At 43.1% G+C, this 21,357-nt stretch overlaps 1 protein-coding gene across 2 annotated transcripts; it reads right to left on the bottom strand.

Moving 5' to 3' along the window:
- Nucleotides 1-487: 487 nt before the first annotated feature.
- Nucleotides 488-19,711, bottom strand: inpp4aa (inositol polyphosphate-4-phosphatase type I Aa). 2 transcript variants are annotated; one of them, XM_031584165.1, is made up of 24 exons: nt 19,598-19,711; nt 13,225-13,500; nt 13,020-13,064; nt 12,281-12,399; nt 11,998-12,114; nt 11,058-11,137; nt 10,652-10,763; nt 10,357-10,441; nt 9,259-9,406; nt 8,828-8,958; nt 8,439-8,543; nt 8,057-8,165; nt 7,815-7,832; nt 7,220-7,406; nt 6,786-7,007; nt 6,351-6,492; nt 5,687-5,719; nt 4,659-4,831; nt 4,424-4,547; nt 3,947-4,214; nt 3,692-3,789; nt 3,446-3,558; nt 3,034-3,188; nt 488-2,737 (listed from the first exon to the last, which is right to left on the bottom strand). In XM_031584165.1, exons 2-24 carry the CDS (start codon nt 13,322-13,324, stop codon nt 2,605-2,607), a joined length of 2,817 nt encoding a protein of 938 aa, XP_031440025.1. In that variant the 5' UTR covers nt 13,325-13,500; nt 19,598-19,711; the 3' UTR covers nt 488-2,604. The 2 variants fall into 2 exon arrangements, with proteins under 2 accessions (XP_031440025.1, XP_012692642.2); XM_012837188.2 differs by lacking the exon at nt 7,815-7,832.
- Between the last annotated feature and the right edge of the window lie 1,646 nt (nt 19,712-21,357).

The following is a 21,357-nucleotide window of genomic DNA, read 5'->3' as shown; positions in this document are numbered from 1 at the left end:
GGTAGGGTAGTAAAAAGTTAAAGACAGCAACTTAAAGAATAAAAGTAACACGTTTACGTTAAAATAAGAGTTGAAAATATGTAAAAGTTTTCATGAAAAGCTGAAACTCTTGCCTTGTAATTTTTGACTGTTTTATGTTTTGAATTCAACCAACTTAACATTGAATATTTGATTTTTAATGTTATTTCTCAGAGAAAACAGAAAATACAGTTATAACTGACAATGCAGTTAAGAGAAATACAGTTTAAGCCCAAGGAACTACCCTTTCATTATTATTTTAACTCCCAAATTATGATAATGCAAATTCAGAATTCTGTCAAGCGAATTAAAACTATTTTGGCTTGCCATATTCAGTAGGAGGAGTAGTTCCTGTGTGCAACGTTTGGCTTGGGTTCTTTGTGCCCTTGTTCTTGTGAACTGTGTAATCATAGATAGTGGATACAGTTCTTCGTTAATAAGAAACAGAGTGTGGTCAAATCACGATACATTTCGGATGTTAACTTATTTTAATAGCTGCAAGTACTGAGAAATGCATGTGAGAGAGCACATTTTACAGCATGTTATAGCATAGTCCAACTCTATACAGTTATGCCACCATGACACAGTTTTGCAACAAATGACATAAGTTATGTAAAAAAATAACATACAATAAAACATAATCAAAAAGAAAAATATTTCTATTTGTCAGAACTATTACACTATTTTGAATGTCTTCGGAAAATAGCAACATTTCAGCCAACAGAAGTTAAGTCAATATAAGATTAGATCCATGTAAACATAATAAAGCGTGCACATGTGAAAAACAAATGTCCAGCAGGTTGCATTCTTGTTGACCCTAATGCAGTGTGCTAGTAATTGTTTTAAGTATCCATTACATGCATTAAGAAAGACACATTCCCAATGCCAGTTGGACATCTTTCTTTTTGCTGTTTTTTTTTAATGATTTTATTAAATTACTATTTGGTGTTTGCGTCAGTATTCAAACATGTAAGGCCTTTCTCAATAGTTTATCATCTTTCTCTTCTGATGCAAAAAAAAAAAAAAAATCTAAATTCACCTGACAAACTCTACTCTGATTCTAGACTATTCTAGACTCACACTAGATTCCCTCCTTCAAGGCAAGAGAGATACAATGTTGTCTGTGTTCACAGGGAAATATGCTGATGTAGTTGCACTCTGGTCTTTACAAGTCTCTGCATTTAGCCATGCGCTCAGGGCTGTTAGGAGAAAATTAAGACCAATGCATTTTTTGCATTACAGCACTGCTGAGCAAAATAAGAGATGGACACATTTGAGAAAATGTCTAAGCTTAAAACATAAATGGAACCCATTTCTGTGTTTTTTTCAAGACTTCAAATATTAACAAATCAGTGGCATGGTCTTTTTGTGGCTTTCTGTGTCCTATCCTGTGCCATCAGGACTATCCAGATAGGAACAGACTCTGGAGTTGATCTGACTCTGGGTGCTTGGCGGAGCAACAGCACTCTGCTTTTCATAAAACTCTGTCTACCAGCCTGGAACTCCAGACCCTCCCTTCACTACGTTGTCAGTCATTTATCACAGTTCCGATTTTGAAATATACCACAGGCAACAAAACATTATAATATTGTGACTATTCTGTTCTGAACACGCTTTGCTATATTAAACTGTGTATTTGACATCCAAGACTCGTGCCGCACAAAGACTTCCTGACTTACTTTCATAAACCAAAGGGTAAGTAAAGATCATATACCTACACTAAAGGTTCACAACAAAATGGTATTGTTGCAATACTCACCCTGCTTATTTACATTGAACACACTTTTCTATCTGTTGTTTTGATACAGGCCAGAGAAGCTCGTGCGGAGATGGTTGATTTGTAAGACACTTTTAAGGCAGCTAGTTTTATGCATACTTGACATCAGTGAGTGGGAACTAAACAGTGGTGTTATTTGGTGAGTAATTCATTATAACCTGATGAAGCGTAACTATATCTAATATGCGTATTGGGAATTTTACTTTTATCACCACAGAAAGTTGACATTTGTCACTGTGCCTGTGTTCTACAACCAAGACAAAGGCTATTTTGTGGTGTGTGATTTCCTATGGTGAAGTATTTAATTCCCTCTGTTATGTTACGGGAGTGACCAAGTTAGGTCCTTGAGGGCCATTATGGCTGTAGACTTTTACTGGGACGGAAAGAAATACATTACTTAGAAAGTCATTGGCACTGTTTATCACTAGCTTATTGTGCTTCCCAGGAAAAGACAAACACCACTTGGCTAACAAATAAAGCCAACAATGTTTGGCTTGAGGTGGGTTTCTACAGTGCCTGAAAATAAAATTTAGCCAGATCAAGGCTTGTTGATGAAAATCTGCAAGCCAGCAGACATGGTGGCCCCTCAGGACCATGCCTGAGCATCCCCCCACACACCCCAGTCCTGTTCCTTCATCACTGCAACAATTAAACTGATGAAAACACAGTTGCAGTTGAAACTAATCCAACTTCACCATGGCTGTATAATGCATTAATCTACTCTTATTTCAAGGCAAAATAATGAATGGTGAACTGGAGGGGAACTGCACTGGGGGTGTGGCGTGTCTGATTTCCAGCCATTCCTCCAATCAAGTCTCCACCTTCCCATAGGTGCCCTCTGGTGGTCTGTACTGCTTGGGGAAGGCCTTCAGTTGAAGCGCGTTGAAGGCATATTTCCGACTGCCCACGTTCTTCATGGTGTTCTCTCGTCGACATCCCTCACTGGGAAGACATAGTGAATGGGGGAAATTAATGTATGAGAGCCAAAGCTAGGAAATAATACATAGAGGAAACAAACTCATGTATCAGTCTACCATAATTAATTTCAGTAATATTGCCCTGATTATTAAAAGTACTGAATTTAATCAACTGAAAATGCTTGTATGGTCAAATCTCTGCTGTTTTCATGACCATGATGTTATTCAATAATAGCTTTTATTCATGCAGGTTCATTTTGTGTTGCAGATTTTGTTACATGCGCTAGCTTTTTCCATCAGGCAGCGGGGCAGACTCCTAACCTGCGCATGCAGTCGAGGGCCTGAGTGAAGACCTGTGGGGCCATACAGTGCTCCTGCTGCAGAATCATGCACTGTTCCAGCGTTACCGACATGGCCGTACGGTCCTTCGCGCTCTTACAGCTGGTGACGCGAACGCCATTGAGACGTCGACACACCTACAGTTATTAAGGAGAGAGTAAATCGATACTATCAAGCCAGTAGTAAAATTAGATTGACGGTTTGAGTTGGATAAAACTGTTTACATTTCAAAATGATTGGATGTGACTAGTCATACCATTGTTTGATTTAATACAATGTGAGAAACAGGTATTCTGCAGTTATACATGTTGAGACAGAAGGTACAAGGATACATGTAAGAGTGCAGAAATATAATGAGACTAGACAAAGAGGCGGATGAATGAATGAATTCCACCTCTGCGGCCTGCCAAAGGATGTCCACATTCTTGCTCTTCCTGGCATGAATATTCTGGTTCAGGAATTTGAGCAACTCAGGCACACAATTCTGACTCTGGGACCGAGGTAGACCTGGAGAGAATAAGAGAGCACGGAATGGAGTGAGACGTGTACATGAACAAAGCAGTACATTTCTAAACCTCAAAATAATGTTGGAGATGGTAACCCAGCTTCTAGCAGGTCTTTTAGTCATCTTCAGACTTACAGTCTTCAGGCAGAACCTCTTTGAACTGGTCATAGTAGGAGTTCAGCCGCACCAGACTCTCTATATTCACAACTTCCTGCAGGGATGTGTCTCCGAACCTTTGACGAGAAAGAGGAATGCCACTAACAGAAAATAACAGCCTCATTTCTGCTATAATATCAACTTAAAACGTTTTGCAGGAAAAATCGTACTAAACTTTTGATCATCTTTTCTATCATTAAACCTTTACCATCTCTTCAGTTCTGTCCCACTCACCTCTCTGCCAGTGTCTGCTGCTCATTGATGCCAACATTGAACAGCACTGGCTGAACGCGCAACAGCATCCCATTCTGGATCTCCCGTGGCAACGCATCAAACAGCACAGCTGGCAGCTGCACACGCACATTGAAGCCGTCCCTGTTTCCTGTGATGACGGGGAGGATGTCGGGGGAGAATCCAGTGGTTGCCTGGGTAACCTTGAAGGTGACGTTCCTCAGGTCTATGACACCAATACTCATGTCTTCCAGCATAGACAACTCCTCACCTGTGATGCAATTATATGATATTATGTTAGGTTGTTATGTTATGTCATCTCCTGAATTTCCCTACAGGGATTAATACAAGTTTATCTTATGCTATGCTATGTTATGTTATGTTAGGACATATTAAGATAAGGACAACAGGAGAACATATAACAGAAGAATGTCTACACTGAATGCACCATGAATACTCAGATGAAGAACAAGTACATACCATAGGTGCTGAGAAGACCTTCAAACTGTACTAACAGGCCTATAGTATGCAGCTGTTTCAGGAAGCCGTTGTCATGGAGACCACTCCTGAGCTTTGCAGTGAACCCACAGATCAAGGCAGTTAACTGTGAACAGAGAAAACATCAGTGAGTGTGTTTGTTAATATTCATGTGTCTGTCTGTGTGTGTGTGTTTGTGTATTTGTGTTTGTGTGTCTCAGTGTGTATTTGTACTCACTGTTTGGCAGAAGACCACATCTCTGCGGTACTGTAGTGTCAGGCTCATGCCGATGGTGGGGGCGCTGTCCTGCATGAGGAGGAACACCATGGATTTCTTGGCCTTGTCACTCATCATGGCCACACACTCGTTGAGTGTGGTCAGCACCGGGTACAGAGCCTCACTCCACTCACCTGTGCACACATCACATTAGATTAGCTCGTCTTCACAGTCCACATGACCGAGGATGGGGGAATGTGCCGGACCAGCATGTAACATATCATAAATAGGATAAGGATGGGACAAAAAACAGGCACATGTAACAACTGTACATGTTTACACAAACACAGACACGAAGACACATACACAAGGAAAGTGATCACAGAAAGATGTTCCATGTGACCAGATATGAAGAGAGCAGTACAAGGAGCCACTGGCCACCTGGAGCTTGCTATTTTGGTGGCCAGTGACTGAGCTTCCCTAGGGGGTAGAATCTGGAAGCAGCCGTGGGCAGAGTGAAAGTGATCCCTGGTCCTATTTCTCACTTCTTAGTGAGGTGGATTCACCTGAGGGAAAGTCGTGCAGGTGACTGTAGATGCCTTGTACACAATCAGCAGTAGCTTTTGTGAGAAACATTGTCTGGGCATTTATACAAAACTGTAATAGACGATATGAGGATGTTAATGATTGACTGGGTAAAGCCAAGTGAGAAGTTATACATCCATATAAGCATATCAGGGATTTTATGAGTGGTGTGGGAAGATAAAGTTCTTGTTAGGCTTTTCTGAACGATCTGAAAAAAGCCAGTGGTTTCCTCATGTACAGGCAAAAAGACAAATTCACAAATGCACTTGTACTCATGGAGATCAGTGAGGGTCTCCTGATATGTCAGGATGACGGTCTGGTATCTGATCTGCCTCTCAGAACACACACAGAATGCAAGCACAGATGTTTACACTCTGCATACAAGAACTGTAAGCAAACACACACACACACACACACACACACATGCAAACACACAAAGAGAAACACTGACACATTTATTGTACCTGGGGAGGATCCCTCAACACTGGGGCTGCCATCTGGACAGAGGGAAGTGAAAATGCGGTTAGGCGAGCATGTGACCAAGCGCTGAATGTTCACACATGCATGCATGCTTAGACTGAGTGAGAGCGTAAGCACATGGACATACAGTAATCCTAAGGGTCCAATGACTACTGACTACTTCCTTGTGAATACGGTAGATTCTAGTTGCTAAGGGTGACGGGAGAGAAGGATAAGATATATGCTTCATGAAACATTAATGATGCTAAGTGTAACCTTGCTGCTTATTGTAAGCCATATTATTGTACTGTATTAAGTCAGCCAAAAGATTTTTGAACATAATTTACCCATACATCATTCATGTTGCTTCTGCTAAGTGACACAATGGTAAATGACTTGTAAATGTCCTTGATATTACATTCAGGTAGTTCATCTTAAGCAAGAAGACATTCCTACAAATGACTGAATGCTTGCTATGTCATTACTTCTAATGTACGGCTGAACAAAGTATCTATGATGTGAACCTACAAAGATATTTATGGGGAATTGTGAGCCCAGGGTATTGGTGGGCATGATAAACATAATGATGATGTGGAGGTTGAGCGGGTGAAGAGGTCTTGCGGGGGTCATTGTGGTTGATGCAGAAGGCATGCCGGTTGCCGTAGTTACCTTTCTTGCTGGCTGTGGAGGGCAGGTCCAACTCGAAGACGTCTTCGCTGCTGTCGCTGGCCTTCTTGCCTTTGTGCAGTATCCGCTGCACCTGCTGGATCACACACTCCAAACTCTTATCCACATTCAGCCACACCTTGTCCTGAGGAGGAATAGGAGAGAGATAGATTCATTTATTGATTTGTAATTTATCGTTATATAATTTACTCCTAATCTGCACACTAATTTGCCACAAAAGTTGTTTTTATTTGAATTGCAGAGATATGTAGACAGAGAGACAGTTGGAAAAGAGAAAGAGACATAGGCGGCACATGGTCTATAGTTAATACATCTCCCTGCTTGCTTCCTGATGAACTGACTTGATGAAACACTATGTGGCATCATTACCTCTTGCCTGACCTTGCCCGTTCTCCTTAATGCCTGACCCACTCTTACCCAGTCCTCCTCGTGCCAGTCCACATACAGAGAGGCGCGGTTGCTGCGCCCGCTCCACTTGACTTGGGGTGACCCCTGGTCGTTCCGGACGACCACCCTCTCGGGGTCGGGGCTGCGTGAGGGCGACCCTCGGGAGGCGATGAACTCGGGCCGCGCTGCGTTCAGGGCCAGGATGGCCAAGGCCAGCAGCTTATTGTTGCACACCGTCACCAGCTGCCTCGTCTGCCAACACACCAAGGATCGTCACAGGGTACGCACTTACCTCATCAAATCCAATGATTTTCAAATGGTTCAAAACTATTAACTATTTCAGTCGAATATGTGGTAACAGAAATACTCATCAGTTTAGATCCTGTACATGGAGGTCTGTTTAGATTTTAATGGCTTCATTGCGTATTCAATACATTTAAAATATCCTCTCTGGACCACCGCACCTTCTCTGTGAGAATGGCCAATGTCCTCTCTAGTGCGTTGGCCGAGCGGTCTTTTGCAGCTCGGGACAGACGCTCCACGTAGTAGCAGACTTGGGTTTTGAGCGTGGTGATCTGGGGGATGAGCTCCCTGGCTCGCACCACGTCCTGGGGCACGTAGACCATGGAGGAAGGGCTGGACTCCCGGCTACTGCGGAGGAAAAGGTGGATGAAATCAGAGATGAATGCAATCTCAGAGGACTCAGAGGACCGGATGCAAGGTGGGTGCGGGGGGGGGGGGGGAGTTGTACATGCCGCAGGACGAATAGCAAACAGGTGGAGCTCAGATCACACCATCAGCGTGAGTGACACTAAGGACATTTTCTGATGCAGTGTTGTGTTATGTGTTGCAAACTCAGACAAGTACATTGCTGCATCATCATCATCATCATCCCCCATCATCAACAGCAAGGAACAGTTGAACACAAAGATGAAAAATGGACCAGTCACAAAAAACACGTTGTGCGAGAACAAGGCGATGACCATGCAGTGGTAACAGACTGACACTGAAGTGAACAAATGTTGTAAAGAAAAGATCTACTGTCCAAAAAAAACTCACCAGTGCTCCTCAAAAGCTCTGATGAGAGAGCAGACAAAACATAAGTGACCAGCAGCACCTACTGATGGACTCAAATCTGGTTTCCATGACGAGGAAACCAGCACTATAGCATGACCCAGAGGTCATGCCATCAAATACAGCACATTAAAAATGGAGCAGCATCGCTTGGAAAATAATAGTGTTTGGCATATACTGTAGCATTTAGCCACTAGAGCCACTAGTCCTAGTTTAGCAGGACTTACTGCTTCTTGGCCTCCTCCAACTTCTGGACGAGTTTCCGCAGGCCGCTGCATTTAAAGCCCTGGTGGTGAGCGGCTGGGGCTCCGATGGTCACCACGTCGTATGTGTGGTCTGGGCAGATGGGATGGAGAGAGGGAGGGGTGATCCAACAACTAAGTCCACTAGTCACATGGGTTTGGTACAATATCCGCACAATTACTCAGTCTAACAATGATGCTCCACTACTTACAGCAGGGAGAGTATATAATAACGCACATCCATAAATTACAAGCTCGAATCTGAATGATTGGAAGTGTTTACTGCATGTTAGTTACTTTGGATTGATTTCTAAAATAAAAATCTAATAATCAAAAGCGTGGATAGGGTATACAGGAAGTATCTTACCGTAGCCTTTCTCTCCTTGCACCCTCATTCTCTGAAGGTGGAGGTTCGTCGGCATGAACTCCAGCCTCCTTTCAGCTTTCAGTGTGCTGGATTTGAAGGAGGGACCTGACAGGGGAAATAGGGTTTTACCACATCAGAGTTCAGGGTAAGAGTAAGTATAAATGTATATTGTACATTTATGTATATAATATTGCAAAACACGTTTGTATGTCATACAACTACATTTTGCCATGCATCACTGATATTAAATGTATTAAAGTCTGACAATTATTATTATTATTATACAATTATTATATATACAGTACATGCATGATATGCATGTTAAGGTACTGAAGTTCCAGGCATTGGTGATATGTGCAGAGAGTGAGCTGATGGGTAACGGTGCTAACCCTTGTACTCATGGAGATCAGTGAGGGTCTCCTGATATGTGAGGATGATGGTCTGGTACTGTGTGATGATCTGCCTCCTCAGGTTCTCCCAGCAGGGAGACAGCTCACCCAGCTCCTCCAGCTCACACACCCTGATGATCAGAGGAGAGGTATTAAAACTTAAACACACACACACACACACTCACACACTCTCTCTCACACACACACACTCACACACACTCACACTCTCTCTCTGTCTCTCTCTCTCTCTCACACACATACACACACATACACACACACGCACGCAAGAACACAGACATGAGAGAGAGATAGAGACTCACAGTTCAAGAGACAGCTCCACACAGATGTGTTAATTGCTGTATAATAAATTGAGTCATTATGTGGCATATGTCCAGTGTGCTGCAACAGGTAGAAACATGGATGTGTGGTACCTGGCAGCGTCCTCCTCCAGCAGCAGTTTGGCGAACTGTCGGGGGATGTTGAGAGACAGCACGCTCTCTGCCATCTGCTCCAGGACCCTCAGATGGTTGCCATCCGTGGTGGGCAAGCGGTACATGCGTGACATGGTGCCACCAAACACTGATGCAGAAACACAGCCATCAGTCCGTCCATCCATCCATCCATCCATCCATCCATCCATCCATCCATCCATCCATCCATCCATCCATCCATCCATCCACTCGTCTATCTATCATCCATCCATCCGTCAATTTATAAAGCATCCGATCATCAATTAAAAATAGAAACTACCAGTGTAAATCTGGAAATCTCTAAGACCTTAACCATGATCTTAGTCATAGCAGAGTCTCATAGGCCTGAAGTCCATTGTGCTTGAGTCATCACCGATGACATCGTTTTGGCATACAGACTCTGACTCATACAGTCACAGAAATAATTTCCATCAGTTGCTATGGAGCGTCTGTGGTTGTCAGTCAGGGCTGGCAATGGATGTGGTTATGGTTATTAGGAGCCTGTGACACTCTGGTGTAATCTGGGTGGCGGCTTATCCGTGAGCATTAGGCATTCACAAATCACAATAACAGCGTCACGAGTACAACTACTTGGCAGCCGAAAATAAACTGAGTGCGTGAATCAAATGGACACGCAACTTAATATCTCAAACACTCATAATGACAGACATTTGGGTGGATTTTTATAAGAATGGCAAAAACATAGTAAAATCTGCCATAATATCCAACAGCACAAACACACTCATGTGACACACTGCTAGCTCTGGGTAATATTTCCCTAATACCCATCCTTAGAATCTGAAACTGCAGAGTTACATTTTTTTTATTATCCTCTACATAAAAGTTACTCTCATACAGTACATGCATATGAATTAGTTGTAATTATCTGAATGGATAGTCTTTCACTGATGCTTGCTGCTGATGAGTGTTTTACTGATCCTCGAGTAAAGACCATAATGAGTTTACTTCAAATGAGAATCTGTTCCAGGGGTGCGCTCTCTGAAACCCTCCAGCCTCAGCACGAGACTCACCTGCTTTTAGCCTCAACACAAGACTCACCTGTTTTTAAAAGGGTGTCTTTGCACAGGGAGGCTGATTTGGCTTTGATGCCCTCAGTCAGGCTCTCATCCACCGGCAACACCATCTGTGGGAAAACAGACAACTGACTGAGACACGACTTCAGATAAGGCATTTACAGAGACGCCCACAACTTAAAGGGCCTTTGCGTTTACAGCATACACAACCTGGACTATAACAGTGTACAATGCAGGTGGTGAAAACAAATGGGTCCAAGTCCTATCAGATGCATGGGGGGTGGAGAGTGTTTTGTGTGGAGAGGTGTTTGTTGACTGACTCTGCCTTTGATGGTGTCCGGTAGCCTGGCCATGGGAGCACTCTGATCTCTCTTGTCCTCCATCTGCCAGGCGATGACGGTGATGTTGCCCATGCGCTCACTCTCAGCAGACCTGGCATAAACACAGATGGGTATTCATGGACCATTTCCATTTCCAATTGATGAGAGAGAGAGAGAGAGAGAGAGAGACTGAGATTAAACTGATGACAAATACATAGCGTTTCTGTGTAACATGGAACTTCACAGAAAAGCAGAGAAACAGAAAGGCTTAAATAAATCAACTCTTCTTGGCATTATTATAAACACTCTCCCCAAAATATGGGAACAGTTTTTGTACAATGTTGTCAGATGTCACAGTATTTGCAAGTGTTTTGCGTCTATCTACTGCTGTCTTTGCTTCTCTCACCTGACAGTAAGGTGTAACCTGTGGTGCTTGTCCTGTAGCAGCTCCTTCACGGTGAACATGGCCGAGCCCAGCAGATACATCTGTGAGAGTGCAAGAGAAACATGAAACACACTGGCCACACGTCATATGAACTACACTGACCACACATCATATGAACTACACTGACCACACGTCATATGAACTACACTGACCACACGTCATATGAACTACACTGACCACACATCATATGAACTACACTGACCACGCATCATATGAACTACACTGACCACACATCATATGAACTACACTGACCACACGTCATATGAACTACACTGACCACACATCATATGAACTACACTGACCACACGCCATATGAACTACACTGACCACACGTCATATGAACTACACTGACCACGCATCATATGAACTACACTGACCACACGTCATATGAACTACACTGACCACGCATCATATGAACTACACTGACCACACGTCATATGAACTACACTGACCACACATCATATGAACTACACTGACTACACATCATATGAACTAAACTGGACACTGTGGACTGAAGGATTACATAAGGAAAGGGCAGGAAAGGACAGGATGATCACAAGCTTTCAGTGCTGTTTAAGTCAGCGCTAACAAACCCAAAAAAGTGTCTAAATGTAAATGAGCAAAAACAAACAAAGAGTACAAATCCTGTTCTGTTCCTGTCTCTGATCCTGTTGGATCCTGTGAGTCTCTTTCCCTTGCTTGCCTATGTGATGTGCTGTAACAAAAGAGCCTTCAACCCAGTGTGTTTTCATAATCAACCACGCCTGGTTGATGAGGCTTTCATGTGCTTTTCTACAGTCATCTATTCACTGTTCACTTTTCTTTGAGTATTTGTGTATGGCACCAGGTAACATAAGTTCTGCACCACCCCCATTCCCCTATGTGTGTGTGTGTGTCTCACCGTGCCCTGTGAGCGATCCTTCACGTCGTACACCGACAGCTTGACCTGTGTCTGCTGAGTGATCAGAGAGTCTTGGAAGAAGGCAATGCTGCTCAGGAAGATCGGGTTACTCGTTCCCTGGAAGGATGAGGAAGCCAAATATGAGCCCAATTATAAAAATGAAACAGCATGCTTGCTGACTGACACAGTATGCAAAACTCAGGACAATCCTCTCCAGAAGAACGTTCAACACAAAAAAAAGTAATTACAGACTGTGAACCTTCTCTGACATCCTGGTCCTCACCTCGATGATCTCCGTCTGAGCATGCTTGGTCCAGAAGGCCTGAGGAGGGGTGGTGCAGCTCACGGCCACAAAGCTATTGGGCTTCCGCTCCAGGGCAGTCGTGACCAGCTCACTGCAGGCTGACACACAAGAGCAGAGAGAGCGAGTCTGACACACTGGGCAAAGGGGCAAGATGCCTGACACTGAGAAATGGAGTAAGACGCCTGAATATCTAACAGATATGAATTGGTTATCACATCACATTACCTTGGCTCAAAACACATTTGACAATACATTTGTTAAGCATATATTTACTATAGACGTATATTACCATAGAATTGACATTAAGATTCAGACAAATGACAACATTGACAATGACCGACTTTCAGATTTTTCAATTCACTTGCGCCACCACATAGTGAGCTAGAGGAGGCCTCTGATGCAAAGTAAAAGCCTGTGTGTAGTAGTCAAACACACATAGAGCATATGGCCTATGCCATTGATTTTGTAAACCCACACAAGCAAGTAAGAAGATTAGAGAGTAAAATATTTTCCATCCTGATTGGATGTTGATCCAGGGAGTGGGAGCTTGTCTGGTGACTGCACTGGTAAGAAGTGTGTGTTTGTGACTATTAAAAGAATGAGTGGGCAGCAAACCTCTCCAAGAACCCCCCGTGGCACACAGTAGGCTACTTGATCTCTGGTTCATTGCGCATCAAACAGCATTACCCTGAGGAAGCAAGTTGGGCGTTGCACTCACCCAGACTGAACTCCAGCACTGGCTCGTCCGGATCCTGGCTGAGGCCTGCAAAGTGACAATGACACATGTCAGGGAGTGTCTGCCTCTATCATCAAACCAAGTCAAATAGAGGAAGTGGGGGGGGGGGGGTGTTTGGTTTCTGAGTAACTTTTCAAAGAAGATCCAGCAGATGGGGAAGGGACGCACTCTTTATCTGACAGCTCACCTGCCAGGGTTAGGCCCATCATCTCCGAGGAGAGGTCGAAGGTGTTGGCGCGGTACACCGACCATGGTCGATGGCGAGGACTGCGCTCCTTCCCTGCCATCTTGGCTGGGACAGATGAGGAGGCCGTAGGGAGAGGAGGTGCTGAGGAGGATCAGGGGGCGGTGATGGAGTGTGCAGAGGGAAGAGTGAGGTCACGCTGCAAGCTCCCCGACGGCCGCCACCAGGGTAAAATTCTCTATTAGATGATCGGATGAACTGTTCAAGTCTTCTCAGTCCCTTGAGAAGGGAGAGAGAGAAAAAGGGGAAAGAGAGAGAGAGAGGGAGAAAGAGAGAGAGACACGAGAGAGGTCACAGAAGAAAAGGAGGAAGTCGATAAAGAAGATTTACTAGATATATTCACATCTAATCAGACCTCAGAAGACCTCATAAGGATACATGGAATATAGACCTTTAGGAATTTGAAGGCGACCGACAACTCTTTGAAAAACTCTGGAAGAACTTCCTACCTACACACAGTTTTGTTTGCATAATTCATGTAAACTTTCATGCGGCTGAGTGACATTTCAAATTATGTGGGCAGGATGTGTAAACAGCAGGGGAGGAGAACAGGAAAGTAAATCCTGGTTGAACTTCCTGCTCATCTTGGCAAACCACTCAGCTGTTCTCCAGCGGGTGGAAATGCTAAACATATCTGGGATGCTCCTCTACAGGGAGCAGAAAGGAACTTCAGAAATGCCTCATGTTTAAGTAAAGTGCTCAACAAAAATCCAAAATATAAAGTGTTGAAAGTTGTAAACTTGTCATGCAAATTTAGCACACTGCGCTTATCACGGATGCTGGTCACATTTGCACATTTGCAACTACTTTGCTTACATAAAAAATCACATCGGACAGAAAAAACTTCTCCAATGTTTGATCACCAAGACAATCTTTCAATTGCCAACAGCAAACCCTCCAGTTTATTCTGACCAAAAGCTACAAAATGTAACTTTATGTTCAACTTCTAAAATCCTTTTATCTTCTATGCATTCCTCTCCACACTCAGAGCACTGCAATAACACTCAGTCCTTTTTGATGACTTCAGCCTTCAGCCTGTCACTGATGTGAGTGATGCTCGGCCCTGATGAGACTGCATCTGCAATGCCAAATGTCTTCTACATCATCCTATGTGTGGGACAGTAGGGCTCAGGGAAGATTGAGATGCCTAATGCTGGACAGGATCCCTGCAACATACCAGGTATGGCACGTATCAATAACTTGTATATACAGTCGATGGTAGGTATACCCATCATTTTTTGCAATTCAGAAGTACACCTACCACAGTGTAAATCTTTGTTTTTGCATTTTACTCTTGTGCAGCAAAAATAGGTTTATTGCAAATCATGTAAGGGAGACTGCTATCCGTTCTCGAAGCGATGCTTCACAGCAGGGTGTGAGGAGAGATGAGATGAGTGTCTGTAATGATGATTACGCACAGAAGCTGAAGAGATTCCTGCCTAATGAGCCTAAGAGGGAGAAACAGATTCATTGTTTTTATGAAATAATAACTATTAATATAATAGTACAAACTCTCTGTCTCTCTCTCTCTCTCTCTCTCTCTCTCTCTCTCTCTCTCTCTCTCTCACACACACACACACACACACACACACACACACACACACACGTACACAAACCAGTACAGGCGAGCAGTTCATGTTTTTTTGGCCAAACACAACAAGGAGACATCTGCTCTGCCCAGTATGCAAGGAATTCTAGACTACCCATAATTCAAAGTGGTGACATCCCTCTTTTCCCGTCATTACTGTGGGAAATGCTGAATTTAAGCAACACAGTTAATGATTGGTTGAAAGTAAATTCCACACATAGAAAAACATCTCAGCAACACAGCAGTGATACGCCAACTTGTATCTGACTTACCAGTGCACTCCTAATCCTGCCAATTACTTTATCATAATCAACTAATTAAACATCATTCCTCAAATCTGAATGTTGATTTGTGTTGCTACTGTATATTTTAGTGGGTGCACACACAGCTGCAAGAGCCTAGCTCTACCTCTCACTTCAGTCTCGATTCTCTGTGCTTCAGTGGCCCCAGTCTAGCACACAAATCCATGTGATGATAAGTGGATGTGATGTTTGTGACCTCCACTGATCTGGCTACGTGGAACATTACAACCAGTCCTCTCTGAAGTTCTGAAACTCACAGGCACCGTGCAGTAGGGGTTTTCATAAGAAGCACTAGCTGTTGTAATCAGTAGCAATGATAATCGGTCCCCAATGACAATCAATGATAATCGGTGATCTCCCCACCCCTCTCTCCCTATCTATACTTTATCAATAATTGTATTTATGTAACATGTAACAAATTAAATGCATCCTTATCCATAATGCATATATCAAAACCATGTTGTTTCCCTGTCTCTGTTTCTCCCAACATTTTCTAAGTCTTTGATAACTGCACATTACGGCTATATGAGTATATGAGTATATTTTATGAGACAACCTTTCTCAGCATTGTCAGCTTCATCCTGGTCTCTGACTGCCGTCCTGACAAGCTCCTTCAGATCCACCAAAAGCCTGTAATTAGTGTAATCGCACCACGTCTCATTGCAATCACATCTGAGGCTAACCACATTATCATAAACCATACAGAGTGCTGTCAAAATAAAAACTGGATCAAGGCCCGGCAAAAAGTAAAAGCTACACTCTCTCTCACACAGCCAGGCTCAGAGGCTCTGCTGCATTATGCTTAGAATTGGCCTTGTCTGGCCTTGTCTGGCACCTACTGCAGAGCATGTAAACAAATACCATAGGATATACCATGTTATAGGACTAGGGTTGTATCAGCCACCCTCTCTATCACTCTGCTGCTGCTTTCAACATTTGCTTGACTGCAATACTATGCAGAGTTGATCAGTGTGGCTCTTTGCAACATTCTCTGTGTCTTTAATGATAGTTAAAAGAGAATGAGGATGGAAACGCACACGAAAAAAAGAAGAAAGGCTAAATGTGATGCATTGCAAGCATAAATGCTAATATGTGAAACTAAAGTTGTTCCTTTAAAACCTGCTAAAAAAAACATGACCAAAGCAGGTGAGAATGCCGAAAACTGGCTTCCTAAAGTCAGACGAGAAGAAGAACAAAAACTGTGCGCTAGGCTTGACGGTTCCCAGAATAAGGCAGTGTGCCACGAAAACGCTTACATTTCCTATGTCTTGTTTGACACAGTTGTCACTTCCTTGAACAACACACGCTCACTTTGACCCCCTGCTGCCAATCAAGGTCCCCATCGGGGGGGATCCCAGTCTCTCTCCACCTAGAATTCATATATAATTCACCAGGCTCATTAAGCCAGGAAAAAAAGAGCTAGAGCCATATTTAAAGGGAAGCAAGAGAAAATCAGATGACCTTAGTTTCTTTCTCGTTCAAAAACCTTACACCTGAAACCAACCTCAGGCAGTTTCTTTGTAGACAAAGGCAGAAGTCTGGGAGCATTGTGTTCTGAAAATACCACCACAAGTTACTAGTGTGTGATCGCACACGTCACCACTGGGAATGAACACATGCAGAGATAGCTGCACAAAGAAGCTGACGATGGATGAGCAAACACTAAATGTGAAGCATCAGCTAGCTAAACAACATGCATGGATGTGCATTTGCAGACATAGTATGCTTGTGTGTGCGCACATGTGTCTCTCGAGTGCGCAAATATTTGTTTAACAGGTCTCTTGGATCATGAGAACATAAAGCTCGAGTGTGCCGGTGCATTCATGTGTGCGAGTGTGTTGCTGCAAGAGGCTATTTTTACACATGGCCTGTCCACCGTGACTCTACATGCAGGTTCTCCAACCATGGTTCTATATTTCTTCTGCACTACTTAGAGGAGCACACCAAAGGTCTATCCTAACATCACTGAGACTTCGTCTCATAAACTGACTCCAAATCAGTGCTACTACTGTTCTGTCTCTGTGTGGCCATGTGCTTTTTAATGCAGAAGTCTGACTGCTGGCTGTGATGGGGCTTCACTAACACCACCCAGCAGATGCATGGCGCACCAAGTCAGCCTACAGCATCTCATGCCTAATTTGGCAGATTTCATAGCCAGCCACAATTAGAGAGACAGGATCCATAGTAACCAGCCATTCTGTGCAGCGATGATTCATTGTCTGGGGGAAGGGGATTCGCCACGCTTTACTTTCATCTCAATTTGGGGGGATTATTGCTGTTGTCTGAACGAGACTCTCAATAGGAACGCATCAAGATGCATCAAGCGCCACGGAGATTCTCTGTGACAGGGAGTAAATCTGTATCCAGCCCTACCCGCTCCTGAGAAAAACCCACTTGAGCTGTCTACCAAAAAAAAACGTTTCGAATGATAACGTTACCAATATTCTAGGTCTTTATCTCAGAGTCTTGCTTGTTATTGTGAGTGACACATAGTGTACCTTGCCCCGCTATGCTAAGGCCAGACGTAGGTCCAGTCTCTTGCACTGCAGGTGAACCCCTCCACTGACTGCCTCACCGCACACGTGCCATCTGCCTGCCGTCTGCATGGTGCCCCATGCTGGGCTGGGTGGGTACATCTTCACATGAAAGCCTTGTGATTTGAGAGGCCCCTAAGTGCTTCTGGGAATTCTGACGTTGACGCCTGTGCTCCTTTATGCTGCCGCTGTGTGGCAGAGTGCTGGAGTGGACACCCCCCTCCGGAAACAGAGGTACCGGATGACCCAGTTACACCGGTGGTACTGTCAGAACCGGCTGCACTGCGGTTCCACACTTTCTCTCTCTCTCTCTCTCTCTCTCTCTTTCTCTCTGTCTCTCCTGCTTCCTTAGTGTCTTTAGCCCCCAGTCTGTTTCTGTCCTATTCCTCTGTTGTTCTGTTTCCTTCCCTCCACCCTAGTTTTTCTTCTGTTTTATTTCTTGTGTTCAATCCCTTAATTGTTAACAATTAGTCAATAACTTCTCCATCTCTCTCCATCCCTGTTTTTTTGTCTTTCCTGTTCTTCACTTAGCGCTTTGTCTCTTGACTTTGTCTCCTACCTTTACAGTAGCCTACTTGTTCTTCTCTCTCATCCATCACAAGGTATTTGTTTAATGTCGGGGGCAAAACTAATTACATATTTTCTGCTGCCAATATCAAGATTTTAAATCCAATCTCAAAGCATCTGTTAATAATCAATAATTTCATCCCCTGATCAATACTTCTCATTAACCAGAAGCAGCACAGCATGGTGGAAAGAGGACATCCCAAGTTCCAAGGTTTCACACTCTTGGATAGTGTTACAGACTGAGGTACAGAAATGGAATTCCAACAAAGGAATTAGGATTTATCCACATTAATTATCACGTCATACTTTTGGCATGCCGACATGTTCTGAGGCTTACACATTTATATGTGTTGTGCCAGCGGTATGTCAACACTTAAGCACATAAAACATGAGAAAATAATGAGGAAGGAATGTACTGACAAATATTTGTCCATTTCACAATGACGACTTGAAAACAGGGGAAGGCATAGGTGTTCATAATGATACTGCTGATAAATATGGAGTATATATGAAGTGAATATAAGTTGTTTTATTATTGTTTGCAGAGTTTTCACATTTAAGCAGCAGAAGTCTACCCATCTGACACCTATCCTTTCATAGGGACATCAACCTTGTTCAAGTGCGTGCGCACACACACACACACACACACACACACACACAGACAGACAGACAGACAGACAGACAGACAGACAGACAGAAAAGCTCAATGTTTCTCTCCCTGGAAGGATTATTGCACATTATTTTAATTCACCATGAATTTTACAGGCCTCAATGGCTTGCTGGCTGGCAGAGTCACTGCATTCCTCTGGTTGGTATAAACGGATTTTCACACGCTGAAACGTAAACAATCACACCATGGTGCTTTATCTTATATCACATAACTGAAAATACAACAAACGCAGAAGTGAAACGACAGAGCAAGAGGTAGAAAATGTAACTGATGAACTGATCATTTTGTGTCTACGTCTAGGCTAGTTATGCTATTTGTTCATTTACAATAGGCCATACATTGTGAACTCCACTGGCAGTTCCGCTAAGCCCTATGATAATAAACTACAGCATCTCGGAATACACAGACAGACCAACACGGCAGGAGAAACACATGCCAGGACTCGCAACCGAGTCTCTAATTTTACTTTAATTAATGATGTAAATGTCGAAACCAAGACGAACAGCACCCTAGGAGACTGAGGGTGTAGGCTATGGATGTTTATTGCGATGACCAAAGGCGTTACTAAAACCGTCTAATCCACCCATTTCTGTGGCAACCTATTTTATCCTTGCATAAACATTCATGAGTAATAACTTAATCGTTGCCCACTTACCACATTTGTTCCATGCCGGCCGCTTGTATCCAAACTGTAAAAAACAAACGTTTAATGCATTTATTTATTGTGGGTGCGTTCGATCCTGCAGTGCATCTACACTCGCCCTACCACTGCGTGACATATTTTGACGTAAGACTTCTGCCACAAGAACCGCCCCTTTGTTTCGGCACGTTTCGGCACAATAGTCAAAACGTAGGTTAATATGGGAAATTGTGGCGCTGTTGTTGAGGTGCGCTCAAGAATTAAGAATGACTATATAATGGAACGGAATGTGTCAATTAATGTATTAATTAGCCATCACGTTTTCCTCAGACTGAATTTAAATGAACTAACAAATGCACTACAATATTTGATTCAGGTTGGAATGAACTGTAAATCGGTTTGCATGTTACGCATGTAATATTTCAGGCTGTTTCTCATGTCATTACGGATAGGATGAATAGGATAAGAGCCTGGCAACCTGGCGTCAGCCTCCAGGTCAATGGCTAAAAAGCTTATTACAGTTATTGCTCCAGTGGACACCCATACAAATGTCTGTCCTTGTCACATATGGCATAATTATAAATGTCTGTCCTTGTCACATAGTCTGTCTGAAATACCAAGCCTAAAGTACAAATACAAAATACAGACTAGACATCAATAATTCTTATACTGCGATTTAGCTCACAGGTCTACGAGGTTATTGTGGCCACATCTCACCCCCTACAAAAAGCCTGTTGTTGGCTACAACAATTAGGAACTACCTTACAAGACAAAACCAACGGAGATGGTTTGTTGTTATAGCCTATACATTTCCTTCACGATTAAATAGAAAGAGGATAAATTATTGGCGTGAAATTGTTGACTGCGGCAATAAGCATAGGTGCCAGATAGCCTTGTAAACAGACTAGCGTAAAGGCGTCTGGCATTTCCCCCCCAAATCGACTGATTAACCGAGCTGTTCTGTGTTTAGCGATGCTGGGCCTCTGTCTGATAGGCGTAGTGCATGCTAATTAGTATCAGCGGAGTTTTCAGATAACCGAAAGTATTTATTTCTCTTGATAGCCTCCTGAACAACATTTGTGATAAGCCTGTTGGTACCGTATCTATAACAAAGATGTCTGTAAACACAATATTCGAACATTAGAATAACAGATTAACAGTATGGAAATAATGTTAACATGTCCATTTTAGTCAGCGGACTGAAAGATGAAAGATAAAAGACTGAAAAGAGCTGAAGACATGGATTAGATGGCGAACGATGCCGTTTGCTTATTTGCATGATGTTTACATGGCGCTATGCCGCCATCTCGTGGCTACAATAAAGTTAAACGTTGTAAGAAACATTCACCAAATAAACGAGCATCACATCGCATCTTTCCGCTCATGACAGTCTTGTAAACCAAGTTACAAACATAATATGAATTCACCATGAATTTTACAGGTTTCAATGGCTTTCTGGCTGGCAGAGTAACTACATTCCTCTGGTTGGTATAACCGGATTTTCACACGTTGAAACGTAAACAATCACACTAATGTGCACGATGCCGTTGCATTATTTAATGATGTTTACATGGCGCTATGCCGCCATCTCGTGGTTACAATAAGGTTCAACGTTGTAAGAAACATTCGCCAAATAAACGAGCATCACATCGTATTTTTCCAGTCATGACAGTCTTGTAAACCAAGTTACATACACAATATCGGGATAAAGTTTTGTGTCGATGTTAAAATTCTAGAAAGAGAGCAGCCGGTTTTAGTAACCAATAAAGTATTTT

This window comes from Clupea harengus, chromosome 2 (genome assembly GCF_900700415.2).
Source record: "Clupea harengus chromosome 2, Ch_v2.0.2, whole genome shotgun sequence".
In the NCBI taxonomy this organism is placed as follows: domain Eukaryota; kingdom Metazoa; phylum Chordata; class Actinopteri; order Clupeiformes; family Clupeidae; genus Clupea; species Clupea harengus.
This window is presented reverse-complemented; position numbering and strand designations above follow the sequence as displayed.